The sequence below is a fragment of the Peromyscus eremicus genome, chromosome 7, assembly GCF_949786415.1.
Source record: "Peromyscus eremicus chromosome 7, PerEre_H2_v1, whole genome shotgun sequence".
Classification (NCBI taxonomy): domain Eukaryota; kingdom Metazoa; phylum Chordata; class Mammalia; order Rodentia; family Cricetidae; genus Peromyscus; species Peromyscus eremicus.
The window spans coordinates 36,312,733-36,333,933 of record NC_081422.1 but is presented as its reverse complement, the minus strand read 5'-3'; the positions used below and the strand labels follow the sequence as shown (position 1 = coordinate 36,333,933).

The window sequence follows — 21,201 nt, the reverse complement described above, 5'->3', positions numbered from 1 at the left end:
CTTCACTTTTTTTCAGGGGCATTCAGTTACTCTGGAAAGGCTTACCTCTGACTAAATGGGATGTGGGATTCCCGGTTAGGAGATGACATCTAGACTCAGCCTCCACCGCTTACTTCTTGATTAGTCTTTGTTTTCTAATCTGAAAAATGGGTCCTGCCTTCTCTTTTAGACAAGCTATAAGTGAGATGTGAAAGAAGGATGTATGTTTTCTGAGTGAATTCAGTGAGTTCTTTTTTTTTTTTTTCATTTTATTCATTGTTATTGTGTGTGTCCATGATGTCTACGTGAGTGTGTGCGCCATGGTTTGTATGTGTGTGGAGGGGCTGTGTGTGTATGAGTGTGTGTGGAGGGGGAACAACTCCACAGAGTCAGTCAGTTCTCACCTTCCCACCTTTATGTGGGTTGTGGGGATCCAACTCAGGTTGGTCAGTCTTGCATAGTAAGCCCTTCACCCACTAAGTCGCCTTTCTGCCCTCCAGAATCACTGGGTCCTTAGTAGCTATAGAGGACCCCCCCCAACTTTGATCAAGTGGGATAATGGTCCCAGGATCTTACCTTTGTGACCTTTAATTTCCATTTTTTTGAGACAGTTTCTCTATATAGTCTATGGTGGCTTAGAACTCCAGATCCTCCTGCCCCAGGCTCCTGAGTGCTGGGAGTACAGATCCCTGCCTCTGTGCCCAGCTGCACAGATCCAATGTTGTTCTTTTTAAACCAAGCTAAGGTCATAAACTCTGTTAGAGGTCGGCTGGCAGCACTGATTCAGCATGGGCTTCCTAAATGAAGGGTTTTGTATTTGGAAGAATAATGTGCTGCCATCACAGGGCCTAGGAGGGCCTGTCATCTACTTTGTGACTGGGGTCTATCTTAATGGCCTCCTCAGTGGGATTATTCAAGATGACAGGGTCATCTCATGTCAGAATGGGGACCTGGGGCTCATGCCTCCTCTTTTGTAATGCCTTTCTGTTGTGTGGCACTGTCGTGCTAATTCTATGAGCCCTGTCTTAGCAGGCACTGGTCCCGAGCTGTTACTGTAGAAGGAGATTTTATGCAGTATGTGTGTGGTGCCCCAGCCTGGGAACCTACCAGACTGGAAGGGAAGTGAGAACGGAGGCCAGACGCCAACCCAGACATGGTGATGAGTTGCTGGGGCCTTGCTGGCCCTCCCTTCTGTCCGCAAGGTCAGGTCCAGCCACGCTGTGTGTGTGCATGTGGACAAGGCCTGCTTTGTTTGCTCAGAGCAGGTGGTTTGACTCACAGGGACTAGATCTAGTGGAGTAGGGGCTGGTCACAAATCATCTTAACACATGCAGATTAGTGGACACATTCAGAGCCACTTTTGCATAGAGTGTACCCTAGCCTGGCTAGAGGAGGAATGGGGATTTTTGTTCCATGATATTCTTTCAGCAAATGCATTTAAAAACAAACTTGGGATTTACAGGGTTTTTTTTCTTCATCCTTTCATTTCTGCCCCCAGAATTCAGAAGGCTGAAGTGTGTGGGTAGGGTAGAAATGTACCTTCCTTAGAAGAAATATAACCCCACGTGGTTCCAAGTCTCCGTTGTTGTCTAGCTCCCTCTCCAGGCAAACTGCTGAGCATTCAGAAGCTTCAGCATCCCTGTTCTCCATCCCGTGAACCAGTTTTGGTTCATGGCCCAATCCTGCCCCATCGCAAGATCCTACTTACTGTAGTTCTCTGTTGCTGGCCCACTTCATAAGGCTCAGCCTCTTTCTTCATGAACGCCTCATATAACACCTGTGCTGTTAACCTGCCTTTGAGGAAGGCAACTTGGACAGCTGCCCTGGGTCCCGTGTAGTGTGTGTGTGTGTGTGTGTGTGTGTGTGTGTGTGTGTGTGTGTGTACACGCGTGTATAGGCATCATGGCACACATGTGGAGGTCAGAAGACAACATTGGGGAGTTGATTCTCTCCTTCCATTTTTACATGGGTTCTGAGGATGGAACCAAGGGTGGTTAGACTTATGGCAAGTACCTACATCTACACTGCTGAGTGGGTAACCTAGTCTGCCATTCCTGTTGTTTTGAGGCTTAAGACAATTCCTCTTGGAAGTTCTGTGTCTCAGTCCTTTGAGGATTCTGTAAAAAAAAAAAAAAAAAAATTAAAATGAGACCATATGACTTATAAACAATAGCAATTAAATTTTCCTTATCTTGGAGTCTGGGGATTCCCAGATCAAGGTACCAGCAGATATGCTATCTCATGAGGACCTGGCCTATCCTATGGTGTCTTCTCTATGTCCCTTGATGGCAGAAGTAGTGAAGGGTGCCTGCTCCTGCAGTGAGGTCACAGATCCCGCTCTTAATCACCTTCTAAAGGTCCAGTCTCATTCTGCCGCATCAGAGACAGTTTCCATGTAGGGATGTGGGGATGGAGGCATGTTCAGGCCTCCGTGGGATTTCATGATTCCCCCAGGACCTAGAAAAGCTATTATAGGGAATCCTTTGTGCTTCATCATTGTCCTCGGGAACCTTTCCTTCTAAAGAGCAAAGCCATGAGCATCCCGGAGGGAAGTCCTGAGCTGCGTCTCCTCCGTCAGAGATCTCAGCACTACATCCTTGAGGCGAGCGTCCCCCAGTGATCAGCCCTCGTGGCCTCTTCCTCAACAGTGTATCTCTGGGATCTTCTGTTTCCCAGAACTTCTGCCCTTTGGCCTCCCTGCTTCCTGCATCCCAACTTTCTTTCCATTGCCATGGCAGGCGAAGAAATAGTTGTGGAGTAGGCTAAGCGGATGCCATGATAAATGAGCGAGGTTTTTTTTATCCCCTCAGAGTCCCAAGGTGTCAGTATCGTAGCACATCCAGAACCCATTTCCAGCATGCATGGTAGGAATTATTCTAGATGACCTTATGGCCTTGTTTTGAGGCCTCTCTGTCCAGCGTCTGTGGATGACCCATGATGCATCCATGACCCACCATGCCTTCTGGCAAAGGTCTCTGGGTCCACGCTGTCTGAAGGATCAGTGGCGTGTGTCCATGTCTGACTTCTTAGATGCATTACCACAGTGGCAGACTTCTGAGTGCGCCCTCCCCACACCCCCTCCCCTGCTTTCTCCCCTGCAGAGATGCATCAGTGCCGCAGCGACGAGTTCAACTGCAGCTCCGGGATGTGCATCCGCTCCTCCTGGGTTTGTGATGGAGACAACGACTGCAGGGACTGGTCTGATGAAGCCAACTGTACGGGTCAGTACTTCCTAGACCTAGTCAACAGTGCTCATCTACTTGTGTACTAGTTAGCATTGAGGCCTTAAGTTGGCGTAGAAATTAGACGCTGAGAATTATAGCCTCTGGAGCAACCCTCCTCAGAGCTGGTGTGTAATGAGATTATGAGCTAGGAGCAGAATTCACAGTGTCCTGAGGGATTTATATTCTGGATCCGTCTTCTTGGTTCTTAGTAAGTAGTAAACCATTCACGCACACTGACTGCTGATCTAGGAACCATGTATTTTTTTAAGATTTCCTTTTATTTTATGAGTATTAGTATTTGCCTGCATGTATGTATTTGTGCCATGTGCATGCAGTGCCCTCAGAGGAGTTACAGATGGATGTGAACCACTAAGTCCATGGTTTGAGTAGCACTAATCCAGGTCATGTCGGTAAAATGGAGCATCCAAGCATTCACTAAAACAGTTAAAGTGCAAACTGGGCTTGCATTTCTTCGAGGTAAGAGTTCATCAGAAATGAGATTGGAGACCTCATGAGTAGGAAATGAGTGCTCAGTGGTGTAAGGTAGGGGTTATGTTCTGATTCCTCTATTGGTTTCAGTCATGTCTACATTTATTTTTGTGAATAAATGCATGGTAGAGTTTATACTACAGTGTGTGTTATTGAGAACTTGGAGTGGTGAACACTGGGTAGTTCAAGGAGTTGGGAAGATTGTGAGAAATAAACACATCTTTTTTAATACCCTTGCTTTGACCCGTTATTTTTTTATGACTATAATTTTTCAAAAACTAAAATTTTGAGATAGAAAATTTCCTGAATTCCTGGATTCCTCTAAAAGCTGGAATTCTGTTTGGTCTTACACATTCTAGAACAATGGCCTTGTGTATGCATCATTAGGATGCTCTGTAATGTCCCCAGTCTCAGCCCTGTAAGGCCACATGTGTTTTGGGTGTGGACTAGGTGCCTGTGCCTCTACCCTGAGAAGGGTGCAGGACAGTGCTCCTGCGCAGCATGTGTGGCCTACTGAATAGGAAAGCAAGGCTGTCGAGTGAGCTTGCTGTGAGCCCAGAAGCATGTGGATGCTGTCTGTTGGTCTGAGTTTAGATAGATAATTAGTTAATGTGTTAGAAGGGTGCACCTGGGCATTCAGTATGTAAATTACAGTGTGACGGAACACCTTGTTAGTACTGCCATGTTAGATCAACCCAGCTTCCAGCAGCTTGTACCAGACTTTCAGAATGAGTCAACAACACTTCAGTGCTACCGGGGAGCGTGTCATAGACTCCAGGCTTTGTCTCTGGTTTCCTGTAGGCAAGGCTCACTGGTGGAACTCCAGTTTTGCCATTTAACAGCAACCTTGTGCCAATGGTTCTCCAATCCTTTTAAGGTTGATTCTCCTTCTTACCATCTTGGAATAGTTGGAGGATGAACCTGAGCTCATTATGCCGTGGCATGACACTTCATTCCCTGACCTGTTGAATTAAGCAGATGGGTCGGTATGGGCTGCCCTGCTGGTGGTCTCAGCTCACTGCCCTCTCTGTGTCGTGATACTCCTCCTCTGACCCCCTGTGTTGCTACCCAGGCTCTGTTTGAAATCTTTATTCCTTCCAACACACCTTAATTGTTTGGATGTTCGCTTTATACTATTTTTTTTTTTTGTACTTTTAATGTCTTTCCTCTCTCAGCACTTTAAATCCGTGCCCACAATTCCTAAATTAAAATGTATAAATTTTAAGCTATTGAGTACTTAAAATCACTGAATGGTTAATATTTTAACTTTACCTTTTAAAAATTTGAACATTAGGGCTGGGAGTGTAGGTCAGTGATAGAGCATTTGCCTAGCATGCTTGAAACCCTGGGTTTGAGTCCCATCACCTCTAAATAAACAAATAATAAATAAATAAATACCCAAATTAGTCATTATTACTTGTTTTACCTATCATCTGTCTGTCTGTATGTCCATCCATCATGTATCTATCTGTTTGTCTGTCTGTCTATTGTGTGTGCAGCATTAGTGCACACCTGTGAAGACACCTGAGGATGTCAGAGGACAACTTTCAGGAGTCACTTCTTTCTTTCTACCGTGTCGATCCCAGGGATTGAACTCAGATCTTCAGGATTGACAGCAAGTGTCTTCATCTGCTGAACCCTTTTGCCTGCTTCCATTTTATTACTTTTAATGACCAAATTTATTTGTCAATATGTTGCTTTATCAGCTGTCACCTTGTATCCAGTGCCTCCTTCCATGTATGGACCTTCAGGGTTCTTACAACAGAAGACTGAGAGTGTTAAACTTTCTCAGGCTTTGTGAGTATAGTGTGTCCCTAGGCCTCAGTCTCGGATTCAAATGAGTCCAGATTTCTAAGTTTATAGTATTTTTTCTGTACTTTTATTGATGGAATTATTGTAGTTCTTATAGACTCTTGTGCTGATTTTAATTCTCTTCTCAGATTATCTGTAATAATATCATACTTGTTTCTCTAGTTTTCATTGTTATAAAATTTCACCTACTTTATTTTGAAACTTGTTTTCTTTTTAATATCTGAGAATTTATGCTCTTCATCTGTTCCAGGACCTTACAGTTAGGTAGTTCATCAAGGTCCCTGGTCCTCAGCAGTTACCTTTAGCCCTCTGTTGGACGACATCCTCCTGTGCTCCCTCTTCCTTTTTTTATATTCACTCATCTGGACTCTTTGCTGGACTCTGAGTTAACTTCTTTGGAGTTGCCTTCCAGTTCATCAGTTCTCTTTTCAGCTAGATCTAATTCTTATTTCCAAGGCTGTAGGTATTTCTTTTTTTGTATCTAGAACATCTATTTAGTAATTTTTTTTAGAGATAACCTGTAATTCTTTCTAGTTCTCTTTATGCTTTTTTAATATCATTAATTATTCAAATTTAGTTCTAATAACATGTCTTTCTCCTGATGCACTCTCTACTAGTTCAATGCTTTGTAAAAAACAAAACAGTGATCTTCCTCCTTAGATTTCTGTATTAATCTGTTTAGGCCCACTTACCTTAGGGTAATGATTTTACCAGGTGTTCCAACAGATGTTGATAAGTTGAGGAAAATCAAAGTCAGAGGGCAAGTGGTAGGATGCTTACCCCACTAACCCCATGGTTACAGTGAATCCCATCATGCAACAAGTCCTTAAGTCCCCCAAATCCTGCAGCCCAAATCAATCATTCTCTGCATCTTGGTAATTGAAGGATTATTTCTGAGCACACATCGTTTCTTAAACACTTAAAACCAGAGGACTAGTCAGTGACTCAGAAAATTTTTGTTTTTTAATCCAGAAAAGGAAAGTTATACATTCCAGACATGCCTGGTCACTTGAGTAAAACTATGCAAACTGATGAATCTTGCTGGTCTCAGCATCTGGCTAAAGACCAGAGATCTCAGACATGCCTTCCGGGGTTGTCATTTGGAAACACCCCCAGCACTTTGAAATTGTTTTCAATTAAAAACAAAGCATACAGGGTGAATAACAAGCAGATTCTTGTGGTAATAGCTTTAGACAACTTTGTGCCAGTGAGCCAGGCTGAAGCTTGTTAGAGGAGGTCAGACTCTGGACATCAATAAATCAAAGAGTCTAGGTAATGGCTGTTACTGGACAAAAACTCAGGTAACACACCCAAGTATATTTTTAAAGCTGTTTAATGGATTCTAAGTGCCTGGGCTTGCAAACATCAAAAATCCCCATAGACTTATGTGTGTGCTTCTTCCATCTTCAAAGAGATAAAAAGACAGATAATGGATTGTACTTGTTTTAAAGTGGTTTGAAGAACCAGGTTCTGGGTACGCCTTGCCATTACAAAAGAATAGCCTTCCATTCAGTAGAAATTCTGGAGGACACTATAAACCAATTTTTTCAACCCTTCAACAACATACCCCCAGTCATCTTGATTGGATAAAAGTCTGTAGCTTGTTCTCAACAGCCCGATCTTACTTGTGTCCTCCTCTAGGGAGGACATCTGTTCACAGAGCTGGACCAAAAAGGAGCCAGTCTAGGCCGCAGTAGTTCCTTGCCCGTGTTTTTGCTCTCTGTGATTTGACTTTGAGTTTTATGCCATGTTGTTATGGTTGTTCTATTTTATTATTAGCTATTGTTTATGGTTGCTATTTCTGTGGGTACACGTCATGGGTGTGTATACACTAGAACATATGTGTGTAGTGTTCAGTAGCATCTGAAGTTCTAGACATCCATGCAGTGTCTTAAAGTGTGTCCCCTGTAAATCAGGGAAACCGATGTATTTCTTTATGTCAGTTGTGAACCACACAAGGTCTGGCTTTTCTTCAGCAGTGAACAGATAAAAACATACAAACAAACAAACAAAGAAACCCAGCTCCCCCTTTCTTCATGAGAGGATGGAAAAGCCCATTACACTGTTGGTACAGGTAGAAAATCAGATATTGTCTACTTGACCTGATATTTGAAATTTGGGGATGTGTTTAATGACTTGTGCACAAATGAGGCTGTTAGTATCTAAGAACACCTCTAGGGCCTGGTGTTGTGCACACCTTTAATCCTAGCTCTCAATCCCAGGGAAGAAGAGGCAAGAACATCTCTGCAAGTTCAAAGCCAGCCTGGTCTACCTAGTGAGTTCCAGGGCAGCCAGGGATATGTAGAGAGACCCTAAATCAAACTAAAACAAATAAGTAGAAGAGTTAACCAAAACCAAATAAAGTACTGCATCTCTTTGTCTCACTGGCTTCTTTTTAGATGTTTGTACTGGCTGCTGAGTGTGGCAGATGTTGCTCTTGCCTTGATGGAAGATTTAGATCATTCCACATTCCAGGCTTACTTTCTTTGAGATTCTGGAAGAATTCATTGTGTTCTGTGGCCCTGAAGGTTTCCACATTCAAACCTGGGTAGTGATACTTAGAATTACATGAAGCCATGTCACATTGTAACTTAGCAGAAGCCAGGGTGATGAGACGAAATTGAGACCTTCACACAGCTGCTGAGGATGGTTTAAAACCTTCCCTCCAGGACACACAGCACCTCTTATCTCATGGGGTCCGGTAGGAAGGGGCCTTACGTAAGAGTGTGAAGTAGCAGCACAGCCTGCTTCTGTTGCAACATCAGTGTCTGTTTCCTAATCTCTCCCAGCAGCTTCCCATCTGTAAAATGATCCATCCGTTGTTGTAAAGGGTGAGTCTTTTCTGTGGGTGCCCAGGCCTGTCTACTGACTTATGTAACCCGGTGTAACCCACAGGTGCCTGTTGACACAATCTCGGTTGACTTCTTGGTGATCTTAGCCCTTGTGCAAAGGAGCTATTTTTATAGCAGTGACTGTTTCTCTAGCATGGCCTCCTCATTTCTCTTTCCAAGTGGTTGCGGTGGACACGATTCTGTGTGTCAGTGGCTGGTAGATATCGATGGAGGGTGACAGTGCTCCTACTCTTAGTGGAGCACTTGGTGCTCCTACTCTTAGTGGCTTCCCGGTCTCCTGTCCCCTGCCCTCACCTGTCTCTTTGGCAGCTAAGAAATTACTCAGGGAAAACTACTTGTACCTCAAGTTCAGCCCTAGGTGTCTAACTCTCCACCAAGGTGAAACTCAGCTGCTCCCAAAGTCCCCGCCTTGATATCTGGTGTAGAACTCTCTTCTGGGACTTCATGGGGGAGGGGGGACAGGAAGAATGACCTTGTCCTCTTTTCTGTTGACAGCCATCTATCACACCTGCGAGGCCTCCAACTTCCAGTGTCAGAACGGCCACTGCATCCCTCAGCGGTGGGCGTGTGATGGGGATGCAGATTGCCAGGATGGTTCTGATGAGGATCCGGTCAGCTGTGGTAAATGCAAATTCCCTGGCCCCTGCCTGCCTGGTCCTTCCCCAGGGGTCTGTCATTCAGGGGAGGGTCAGCCGATGAGCCAGGCAGGTGAAACTGTTTTCCCACAGTAGCAGTCACACACACACACACACACACACACACACACACACACACACAGACACAGAGGCACACACACACATACACACACACACACACACACACACACACACCCTGTCACTACAGTAATAAAACAATACATACAGCTCTTTTCTACTTGACTGTTAATATTCCTTTTGCTGACATTCTAAATTTTCATAGGAGTGGAGTTCTTGTGGACAAATGTCATTATTTAAGTCCTACACAATCTTATTTCACTTCCCACAGTTTAGAATTAGCTATTTCCATATACCTGCATTTCTTGTGGTGAGCATTTTTCTGAGGGATGCATATTTATTTTGTATTAATTATGGTCTTCTGGTTTATCTAATTGTTCTGCTGGGCATTTGAGAGCTCCCCATTCTCATTGTTAAGCCAGCACAACCCTCCAGGTCCTTCGAAGGCTGGCTTTGCCTTTGAGCTGTTTTCTGGGACACTTTACACAGTGTGGACTTGTGGTGGCAGAAGTCCCCATCTTTCCCCATCGTTGCCTTCACCACTAAGTTACATCAAGTGCCCGCTGCCCATCCTATGCTGCGTGTTCCCTGTGGTCTCCCTTGATAGTAGACTTCATCATCCTAGCTATTTTTAGGACTTAATGACTGTGCCTATTTTATTTTACCTCTTTTCAAAACTGTTTTTCCTTAGCAGCATTAGCATTTTCATGAGACCCATGGACCTTTTCTCTGTCTGAATGATGCTTTTTGACTAATTTTCTAGGGATGGTAACTTTTTGCCGGATTGCAACACATTCCCTTGCCTTAGAACTAGTCTTTGTAACGTGAACTGTGAGCACTGGGCTCCCAGCCTGCCCCTACCCCAGTAGATCTGGATGCCTTCTTTTTGGCTTCATTTCCACTGGAAATGGCTGTGAACCCCAGGCTCTCAACAGCTCTAAGCAAACGTCCTCCAAAAGGGCTTTGCCTCAGGATTCCTGAAGAATAAGAATTAAGATACTAAGTGTCTTGTAGAGCATTAAAAATCCAGGAGTTAATAACTAGGATTTTGCGTCCTTTTTCCCTCTGTTCACCGAAGCTTTTTCTTTTTCTTATAAAAATATAATGAATTTTTAATGGTACAGTCAGGGAGTTGAAAACAGAAAGAGCATAAATGGATCTAGAGTAAACGTTGCCCCCCGTCTGCATACTTTCTCCCTTGTCCCTGTAGGAAACCCTAATCTAATGGTTTTACATATTGGTTAATACTTTTAAATGTGTGAGAATATTTCTGTGAGTATATAGCTATGTGCTGAATAAGGACATTCCGGTCAGTGATGGGCTGTGTTTACCATGGTCCCGTAAGGTCACATGGGAGTTGTAGAGATGTAAAGTTGCTGTCAGGTAATGAGCCTGTAGCCTTCCTAACACCATGGTGGGGTATGTCATTTGTGGGTTTGTAGTGGTGTTGGGGAAATGAGCCTATAGGGTTGGCAGCCATATACACATGTGACACACACAATTACACGTTACACGTGATACTCGGATAGTGATAGCAAACACCTTGCTGCTGTTTGTGTTTACTGTGTGATCTTCATTCTTTTTACCATTGTGACAGGCCCCCATCTCCTCACGGAAGTCAGCCAGCAGGGCCCGCCACTGTGGCAGTGTCTGACACACCTCTGTCATTTACCTCATCTCTTGGTTACATCCAGAGAGCATGTGAAGTGAGGGACCCGCACCGTGCCATCTAGGTCTGTCTAACTGTGCTCTTAGGATGTTCACACAGCAGCCACTTCGACTACTGACACACTTCTCAGTACTACACACCCCTGTTATATAAATACGGATATAAATTCAAAGGCACCATGTGTTAGGCCTCTCGTATACACACAATATGCCATGAATGGTTTTTTTGTACCTTGTTTTTTTTCTTTATATAGTTATATATCCTGGATGAAATTTTTCACAGTCGTCTTCTTCAGGGTCTTTATAGCCATCTTCTACCCCCACTGTTCAGCCATTTATTGAGGAGTCCCTACATGCAGATGGCTTGCCCCAGTACAAAGTGGTGCCACGTAACATTTGTACTTACGCTAAGTTCGGCTGCAGTTGTGTTCATATATTATTTTTGAGTTGTGTAAATAGAACATACCCCTGCTTTGGATATTGCAGGGTCAAAAATATATATCAGTTTGTAACTTTGCTAGCCATTAGCAAACTGCCCTCGAGGCGATATGGGGTTTGCACCCTGCCAACAAGTGTGAGTGCCTGCCTGTTTTTCCCTCTGTCATTCTTCTGTGACCGACTTCAATTTCAGAGAAAAAGTGCAATGGATTCCACTGCCCGAACGGCACTTGCATCCCATCCAGCAAACATTGCGACGGCCTGCGGGACTGCCCCGATGGCTCGGACGAGCAGCACTGTGGTGAGTCCGGTCCCTGCCCTGGTGGCGGCTCCGATCTGCTCATCTCTTCAGTACCTGGCCCCAGAGTTCTTGACCCAGAAGATGGGTTAGGCAAGAAGACAAGGCGTGGGGAGAGGGATATCTTAAGATAAGCAGGGTGATTGTGGGGTTAGAGCATCCTTAGGTAAACCTTGCCCTTTGATTGCCGGGAATGCTACCAGCCACCTGACTGGTTTCATTAATGTTTATTACTGAATATCACTTGAAGAGTATTTTAGGCCATATGACCCTTTTTCTATCCCCTTTTTCAGTCCTAAAAAGATTGTCAGTGGTACACATATGTGGAGAGCGCTGGGAACAGCTGGGGACTTACAAAAGCCACAGCATCAGGGAGCTGCCCCAGACATTCTGAGTTAGTCGGTCTAGAGTGTGACTTCAGTGTTGAGATCTTCCTTACAGTGTTCCGCGCTATTCTGTTGTGCAGTCCAGGGTGAGAGCAAATGTGTTTGTAAAGGTGCCATGCCCTGCCCCCTAGGTGGGATCCAGCCCATCACTCAAAAGCAGATGTGTTAGTACAGGCATGGCCGACTGGCCCGTGGCCAAATTCATCCTGTGACCAGTTCTTCTGAATGAAGTCACGTTGAACACACGGAGTATCATTTGTTTATGTGTTGCATGTGACTATTCTTTCTATCGTGGTGAAACTGAGTAGGCAAAAAAGCGCTGTATTTTTAGCCTTCTGTGAAACAAAGCTGAATGGTGTGGGGTTGTCATGGGAACAACATCTTAGGTTAGACATGTTTGTATATACACACACACACACACACACACACACACACACACACACACATTTGGAGAGAGGGAGGGCATAGTATAAGGAATTGGCTCGCAAGGTTATAAAGGCTATCAAAGGCAGTTACTACCCAAATCCAGGTTCCTTCTTGCTGTGGGTTCGCACGGTCTCCTCTTTGCATGCATCTCCGATGTCTGTTCTTACAGGGACATCTATCCTATCGTGACTTCTTTCATCCTGGTGACCTTTTTAACCTGAGTGGCTTTTCTAAAGGACCTGTCTCCAGATATAGTTAGTTACCTTGGTCTTTAGGGCTTCAACAGAGGGGCTGAAGACAGGGGTGCAATTCAGCCTGTAACACTGTTTTTTTGTAGAAAACAATCGCTAACCTCCAAATCAGACAGTCAGTGTCGTGTTCATCATGGTTACGGTTTGGGCTTTGTGCCAGGAAGCCCTGGGTTGTAGTGTGGTCTTCTCCCTCGTTAGCCATGCGCCCTTGGCAGAAACAGTACTCGATGCTGCCATCCCTATTTTCTTGTTCCGTATGCAGAGACAATAAAGTGTCTTCGAATGTTGCCTCGGGGGTTTAACGGTGCACTTTATGGCAAGCGCTTTAGCTCAGGACCCTGCATAAACAGGTCCTCCGTCCACAGTGGCTGTCATAGCAGCAGGAATGGTCCGTGTGCCTTTGTTCAGGACCGTAGAGCACCCCTCCAGCCACAGACGCTCATGGCCCTTCCTCACCGTCGCTCTCTTCCAGAGCCCTTCTGCACGCGCTTCATGGACTTCGTGTGTAAAAACCGCCAGCAGTGTCTCTTCCACTCCATGGTGTGCGACGGGATCGTCCAGTGCCGGGACGGCTCCGACGAGGATGCGGCTTTCGCTGGATGCTGTGAGTGAATGGTGGGGAGCTGGGCCACTCTGTGGGGCCCCCTAAGACTTGGGTGCAGGTCACGTCTGGGTGCCCCAGCCTGCTCTTTGCTGTTCCTTTTCTCACGTAAGCACGGATGCCTTGTATCTGTCACTACACAAATGTGAGGGGGCTGGTGAGTGACTAGGACCTTCGATCCGTATTGAAGAGCTAGTCTCTCTGTAGCACAGCTTTGCTCCAGCGGTCTTCATGGCATAGATCCCCATGCTGTGTACTTTATTTTACAGTCAACCTCTCCTGCTGCAAAATGTCCCTGGTCCTTACGTTTGTGTCACTGTGACTGAACAGCTGTCAGAAACAGCCTTAAAGAGGGGGACTCTACTTGGTTTCCTAGAGTTTGGTCCGTGGTTGTTTGGCTTTCTGTACTTGTGCAGAGTTTTGTGGTGGTAGGAGTGTGGTGGGGAGAGCATTTTACCTCATGGCACACAGGGAGCAGAGTGAAAAGGATGCTGAGGACCCAGGGCAACCTTCAAAGGCCGAGCCCCACTGACCTACTGTCCCAAGTTAAGACTTCCGAGGTGCCATAGCCTCCCCAAATAGTGGCACTTGGTAGGGGCCAAGTGTTCAAACATAAGCCTGTTGGGGACGTTTCATATTCAAAGCACAGCACTAGGTCTGTGCGTGTCGTGAACTCATAGCACAGTGCTGTAGACAGATGACGGGGTGGTTCAGTCAACAGAAATGCTGTCCTTCACTCCTGAGGTGTTAGCGGCACTCTAGGGCCTCCCTCTCTCCCTGGTAGACGCTAATCTTTACCAGTGTCTTCGAGAAGGGACTTTTCTTTCTAAGGACACTGCTCATACTAGATCAGGGCCCACTTTGATGACCCTATTTTAATTTACATTTCCTCATTGAAAGCATTATCTCCAAAGGCTGAGGGGTCCAGCCCTGTTCACGTTCCCTGTGAGTGTGTGGAACAGGTTAGTTAACACAGTGTGCTCTGCTGAGACTGAGTCTGACCTCCATTTCTCAAGGCTCCCTTAGCTCTGCAGTTCCGCAGCAGAGGACCTTTGCTTCCAAGCAGCCCTGCTGCTCTCAACCCTCCAGCATGGAAGTGACCTGGGCTTGACCGATGTCTATCACCCTCTAGCTCAAGACCCTGAGTTCCACAAGGAGTGTGATGAGTTCGGCTTCCAGTGTCAGAATGGAGTGTGCATCAGCTTGATCTGGAAGTGTGATGGGATGGACGATTGCGGCGATTACTCTGATGAAGCCAACTGTGGTAAGAAGCCAGAAGACCCGCCTCCCTCAGGCAGCCTTCCAGTTACAGGGAGACCTGTAGGCTGGGGATGCCTGCAGACATCTCGCCTGGATGTCACAGTGCCTTTGCCCTCCTCTTCCTCAGCAGCACGCGCTGCCAGTTCTGAAATCTCCGCAGGAGGCTTGGAGGGAAGAGGGAAAGCGGCATCCTGTAGATGCTAGGGGGATGTTTATCCCGCTTCTCTTCCTTCCCCAGTGGGGAGGGCCACGTTACAAGTAAGGACTGCCGCGGGTAAGGAGTCATGGTGTCTGAGGTCCTTTTTCTTGTGGCAACATATACAACAAAAGCATCTTCAGGAAGGAAAGTGTGTTTTGTTACATAGTGTGAGAGGATATGTAGTCCACCACAGTAAGGGAACCTGAGACAGCCGGTCACGTCGTGTAGCCGGTCAGGAAGCTGCAAGAAATGAAGGCTGGCACCCAGTTCACAAAGGCGAACCTCTGTGTTCAGTCCATGGCTGCAGCCCCTGGGATCTGCTCCCCCGACTCAGGGTGGGTCCTTCCTGCTCTGTTAAATCTTTTTGGAAGCACCCTAATAGGCACACCCCGAGCTATGTTTCCATGATGACTCTAGTCCTACTGTATGTAGACAGTGACGATTAGCCATCCTGATGGTAAATGCTGCGGAGTGTACCTCCCTCTGAAAGTTACAGATGACACTGTCATCCTTGGACTGTCATCACGAGTTATGTCTTTGGTAAGGTCTCATGATTAAACTCAGAGTGACCATTCTCAAGGTACCAAAGTAGGTCAGAAAACTAGGAGTTGGAGACTAAGAAGATGGGGTGCCATTGAGTTTGCAGATGTTATTCGTCCCTCCTTGGATCCATGAGCATGCCTTATCTTCTCTGGGGAGTAGTGCAGATGTCCCTGGACTTGGCCCTTGGGGAGATCGACAGAGGGGAAGCGCGCTGCGTTCACATCGGTGCCGGGGAAGTGACTGGTAGTGTGTTTGCTCTCTGCAGAAAACCCCACGGAAGCCCCAAACTGCTCCCGCTACTTCCAGTTCCGCTGTGAGAATGGCCACTGCATCCCCAACAGGTGGAAATGTGACAGAGAGAATGACTGTGGGGACTGGTCGGATGAGAAGGACTGTGGAGGTGAGAGCCCTGGGAAGTGGGTCAGCCCCCAGCCTGGACACCAGGACAGCTCTATGGGGCTGCACACTCACCATCTCTAGACTGCCTGGCTCAATCCTCACTGTTTCGGCTTTTTGTGAGGAAGGAACGATGCTGAGTTCTTCCGGGTCATCATCTCCTTTATTTCGTTTTCATTTTTTGTATGTTGCTTATGGAGGCCAGAGGCCAACCCCTGCGGTCACTTTTCAGGCCCTTTCCACCTTGGTTTTTGAGACAATCTCTTACTTGAGGACCGGGGGCTCGCCAATTAACCTAAGCTGGCTGGCCAGTGAACTCCAGAGACTCGTGTCTTCTCGCCAGCAGTGGCGTGAATTTCCATGATCTGTGTGAAGGGTTTCTACTGTCTCCAGGGTTCCCCATTCCTGACTCTGAAGGACTTGGTGACAGTAAGGAGCCTAGGGCCTTGCTTCTCAGAGTTTAGTCTGCAGACCCCCACACCTATTCCACAGAGTATCCTAGGAATGTCAGAGGACCCCATACCAGGTGCACTTTAATAAGTTCCCAGGTCCCGGTGTGGGACACATGCTTTCTGTTGCCTTTTGCCTTCTCATCCTGGGTCATTGTGATGTTTCAGCTACAGCTACAGCTTTAGTGAGAATTCTCTAGCCACTGTGTGCCTCTCCCTGGTCATCTGTCCACCTGCTTCCTCCAGCAGCAGTCAGGAGCCCTTGAGAGGGCAAACTCATGGGACTATTATTACTCTGTTTCAAGTGTTGCAATGCATTAAATCTGCTAAGCAGGAGGGAAAGACTGCCGCCTCTTTGGAAACCCCTTACATACTCCTTGTAAATGCTAATTAAGGGAGCTGATATTGAGGCCTGTGTCTGCCACTGGTCTCCATGGGCTGCTGCAGCAGGGACATCAGCATAGGTTTGGGACACTTTTTTAATCTGAGATCTAGCGTCTACTAACACTTGGGATCTCCTTGCTTACTTTTCTTTCAGATTCCCATGTTTTCCCCTCCCCCACCACTGGACCCTCCACGTGTCTGCCCAACTACTTCCGCTGCAGCAGCGGGACCTGTGTAATGGACACCTGGGTGTGTGATGGCTACAGAGACTGTGCTGATGGCTCGGACGAGGAAGCATGCCCCTCTCTAGGTGAGTCCTGGCCATGGTTTGCTCAGTGGCATTTGCTGTTGTGGAGGGGACTCTGTGGGCACTGCACCCCAGGATTATGTGGGAACTCCAGGGAAGCCTCCTAGCTTTTAAACTGCCCTGTGTGAATCCTGCCAGAAAAGTCCAGCTACTCTGCCTTCTACCTCTGCCTCCCTTTCAGTGAGGAATCACAGCTGGGATAATAAGGAAGTGTTTTGTGTGTGTACAAACTCGGGAGAGGACCCAGTTTTTCTGCTTGCTGACTGGCCGGCATTTCCTCTAAAAGAAGGGTGACCACTGCCATCTAGTGGCTGAACACAGAAACAGCTGAAGGTCTGTGCTGCTGGAGGCCAGGGTCCATCCACCATGAGACTTCTGTCCCACAGGCAGAACGGGTTGAGGGGGCTGGGTTCTTCACTGAACGGGGAGGCAGTTTCAAGCTTGCTTTTAAGAGGAGAGCTGACACTCATTTTTCATGCTTCCTACAGCCCTTTTCAGAGCCCACTCTTAGGTTTGCGGTGAGATCTTTCTCCGAGTGCACCCAACCACTTCTCTGCTTAAAAGTCACCAGTGACTTCTTGTCTGGAAAAATGAGAAGGGGCCTTAGAGCTTAGTGGTGGAGGAGTTTGTGATTATTAAACAAATATCCTAACAACTGGGGCACTTTTAACTGGCGGTTTGCTCATTCATTTTTTTTTTATTTTGGTTCTTAAAAATGATTAGTGTATACTCATTGCATAAGATAGTAGATTTTATTATGACATTTTGATTCATTTATACCTGTGCTTTGCTAACAGCCATCCACATTATCTTCCCTTCTCCCTGTAGTCTTATAGAAGGTCAATCATTTTTTAAATCCTCTGTGTGTGTATCTGAGTTTGTGTGCACACACGTATGCAAGGACGCATGCACGCGTGCGCGTTCTTTGCTCATGCCCATTCACATGTGGGGACGTGGAGGTCAGAGGGCAACCACAGCACTGGTCCTCGCATTCCGCCTCCTTCGAGACAGGATCTCTTGCTGTGTATTGCTGCATATGCAGTCTAGCTGGCCCCCAAGCTTCTGGGAATTCCCCGTCCTCATATCACCCTAGGAACACTGGGATTACAGGTCCTCAGGCCTGTGAGGCAAGCGCTTTACCCACTGAGCCATCTTCCCGGCCCAGGAGACCAGTTCCTAACACTCGGTCCTTCCCATTCCTCTCTTTCTCTTTCTCCTTTCCTGACTCTCCCCATCCCTTTCCTCTTCTCCATTCCACCTCTCCCTTCCCTTTACTTTTCCCTCCTCCCTCTATTTTCCCCCCTTTTCCTCTTTGCCTGTTCCCCTCTCCCCTCCCCTGCTGCTATTCCCTCTCAGTTATTCTTGAGAGAGGCTCTCAGTATATATCCCAGGCTAGCCCGGGAACTGTTGGAGCTCACCCTGCAGTGGATCAGATGCGAGGGAGCGGGCCGTGGCTGAGCGAGGAGAGCACAGTAGGAGCGTCTCTCAGTGTTCCTTTCCTGCTGTGTTACTGTGGTTTTTACCAGTTGACCTTGATCCTCCTGTACAGTTGTCTCTGTGGAGCTATCCACAGTTATCTCTCCCGGTTTCTCTCCTTTCTCTTCTTCGCTCTCATGGTTGGTATAGCACAATTTAGAAAGTTCCCAGAAGAGAATATTTAGGAAGCTACATAATATATTATGTAATATATTACGTATCTGGGGACTGACTTGTTTGAAACTGTTTATGTCCCATCTTCAGGCCTGATTGACATCTGAGCTGGATTTAGAATGCCGGCTTGTTGATGGCTTCTCTTTAGAATTGGAAGGTATCTGCTGTTGTTCTTCGAGTAGCTCTTAGGACAGCCATGGCCAGCTTGAGCTGCTAGTCTGTGGTCACATTTCATTTTAAATTATCGACAAGCTTATCAGACCTTCCCCTTGGCTCCAGTGTTTGGACTTTTGACTACCACGTACATTCTTTTCCATCTTATGTGGGAATCCGTGTGCTTTAGTTTGAGGGAATTTTTTTTGAAATGTTTAGTTAATGATGCACACCTCCATCTTCTTCTTGTGATCTTGTCTGTCGTGTCTGTTGATCGGTTCCTCCTCACGCTCTCTTTGTTTGTTTCAAACAGAATCTTGCGATGGAGCCCTGCCATTAGCTGTGTAGAACTGACTGGCCTCACACTTCTGTACTTCTCCTGCCTCAGCCTCCTGAGTTGCTGGGTATTCAGACCTGAGTCACCACATCTTAAAAAAAAAACAAAAAACTCTTTCAGCTTTAAAGATTTGCCCTTTTCTTCTCACTTTCTGTGACACTTGCTTTACTTTGCCAGCTTTTCCTCCAAGTGTCTTCATTTCTGTTGTATGGAATTCAGTCGTTTCTCACTTTTATTACTGTCCCTTTTAGTACTAAACCTGTTCTTATATATTCTCTGTGAGCATACTAAGGACATTTGGCTTTGAAGTTTGCTTCTTTGTGTGTGTTGGGGTTGGGGTGTGTATGTACAGGATGTGTGTGTACAAGTTGTGTGCCTATTGGTGTGCGTGCCAAGGCCACAGCAGGACATTAGCATTGGGCATCTTCCTCTATTACTTTTCAGCTTAATGTTTTGAAACAATCCCTCACTGACTCTGTGTGTGTGTTTTTTTTTTTACAAAGGGGCTGGGAATTCGAACTCAGGTCCTCATGTTGGCAGAGCAGTGGTTCTTAGCCACTAAGCCATCCCCAGCCTCCTGTTACTGGCTTCTTACAAAGTCTCTATTTCCTCCAAGCGACCTTTCTTGGAGCCCTGTGAGTGTGTGTGTGTGTGTGTGTGTGTGTGTGTGTGTGTGTGTGTGTGTTATATTTCATTTTGTTTTTGTTTTGAGGCTAAAGGTTTTTCTTAGGTAATTCTTTATTGCTGTTGTGTACCAGGATGGGAACTAAAATGCTGCTCAGTGATTCTGAGTACACAGGTGAGTGTACCAGCTGTGTGCTTTGTGGCTAGCCTGTTTGCTGGGAAACCCCAGGCCTTGGTAATCTCATTGTTTATCCCTGAAGCTGGTCGGTGTCCTTAGAGATAATTCTAGGCACCCTGCCTAAACTGTCAGGGTCTCTTGTCAGGAAGTTACCTGACTTCTCATTGGCTGGCTGTAAGTTCAGTGCTTCAGTTTTCATTAGCATCTTCTTGCTCAGTTATCATTAGCATCTTCTTGCTCAGTTATCATTAGCATCTTCTTGCTCAGTTATGGCTGCTTAAACAGTCCCTTTGTTTTGATTCTTTGCAAACCACAGTCAGCCAGGCTTCTGCCCCCGCTCCTGTACAGGGCAGTTGTCTCCTGGGCTGGGGCCAGAAGGGAAGAGTAGTAATGAGGCTGCTTTTGAAACTTCTTCTAGTCCTATCCCCCTTGCCTGACCCTTCCTCAGTCTTCTCTCTTAGGTGAGAGAGACAGTTTCTGAGCCTTTGGGGGATCCCGTGATCCTGAGCTGGCTGGCTCAGAGCTTTCTCTTCCAGTAGCTTCTTCGGGTAGGATACAGCCTCCTCTGGCTCCCTCAATCGCTTGTCGGCCTGCTTTCCTTTCTCCTTATCCACACCCATGTCTTTAAAGAGAATCTCTCAAGTGAGTCTGTGGGGCCCTGTGAGGAGCAGCATAAGGCACGGTGTCGTCCTACCTGCTCTCCCTCCATAGCTGGCAGGTGCCTGGACACCGCACCCCGCTGCCCTGCAGTTCCCACAGGCCCGCATTCCCCTAGCACATCCAACAGTTGAAACGTTGCTCTTCCTGGCAAACTCCCTCCCTACCAAAAAGTAATATATATATATATATATAAATAAATGTTTTTCCTAGCAAACACCACCGCTGCCTCCACCCCCACCCAGCGTGGACGCTGTGACCGGTTTGAGTTTGAGTGCCACCAACCAAAGAAGTGTATCCCGAACTGGAAGCGCTGTGACGGCCACCAGGATTGCCAGGATGGCCAGGATGAAGCCAACTGCCGTGAGTATCTTCCAAGGCCACTTTCCAGATCTGAGTTCCATTCTTCTGCTTCCATCCCTGGGCAGTTGGCTCCCGTGTGTCTCTGTGTTACCATGTTTACAGTGTTCTCTGTGCGGGCATTGCTGAGTGGACAAACAGCATAGTCTATGATGGTGATGCTGGATTTAGTAAATAAGCTGGTTAAATGTTAAATAATAGGAGCATCCCCACTGGAAAGATTTCTCAGTGGAAAAAAAATACCTTAAATGAGTTTTGTTTGTTTGTTTGTTTGTTTTGTTTTGTTGGTTTTTTTTTGCTAAAGATGTTTAATTCCTGAAAGCACCGGATGGTAAAGCCATGGCCTTGTGGAAGTATTCAGCAAGCATCATCAAGGCATTTAGGATATACTATTGGGCAGATCACCTACAGCACTGTATTAAGAACCCAGGGGCTTTGCTCCTGGAATAATTATACTTAGGGAGAAACAATAAACCACACAGGCCTGTTCTAAAACCTTTGACCTGAGAAGGGGGAGGGTCTAGAAAGATGCCACTCTACCTGCCCTCAGTCTGCCTCTCTGATGAG

At 46.5% G+C, this 21,201-nt stretch overlaps 1 protein-coding gene across 1 annotated transcript in view; it reads left to right on the top strand.

The window, feature by feature from the left end:
- Sorl1 (sortilin related receptor 1) overlaps nucleotides 1-21,201 on the top strand; it is a 167,345-nt gene that overhangs the window by 113,670 nt on the left and 32,474 nt on the right. The window contains exons 25-32 of the mRNA XM_059267669.1: nucleotides 3,081-3,200; nucleotides 8,852-8,977; nucleotides 11,369-11,476; nucleotides 13,009-13,140; nucleotides 14,270-14,401; nucleotides 15,405-15,539; nucleotides 16,523-16,678; nucleotides 20,488-20,637. Coding sequence (XP_059123652.1) covers nucleotides 3,081-3,200; nucleotides 8,852-8,977; nucleotides 11,369-11,476; nucleotides 13,009-13,140; nucleotides 14,270-14,401; nucleotides 15,405-15,539; nucleotides 16,523-16,678; nucleotides 20,488-20,637 — 1,059 coding nt within the window. The remainder of the gene's footprint in view (nucleotides 1-3,080; nucleotides 3,201-8,851; nucleotides 8,978-11,368; nucleotides 11,477-13,008; nucleotides 13,141-14,269; nucleotides 14,402-15,404; nucleotides 15,540-16,522; nucleotides 16,679-20,487; nucleotides 20,638-21,201) is intronic.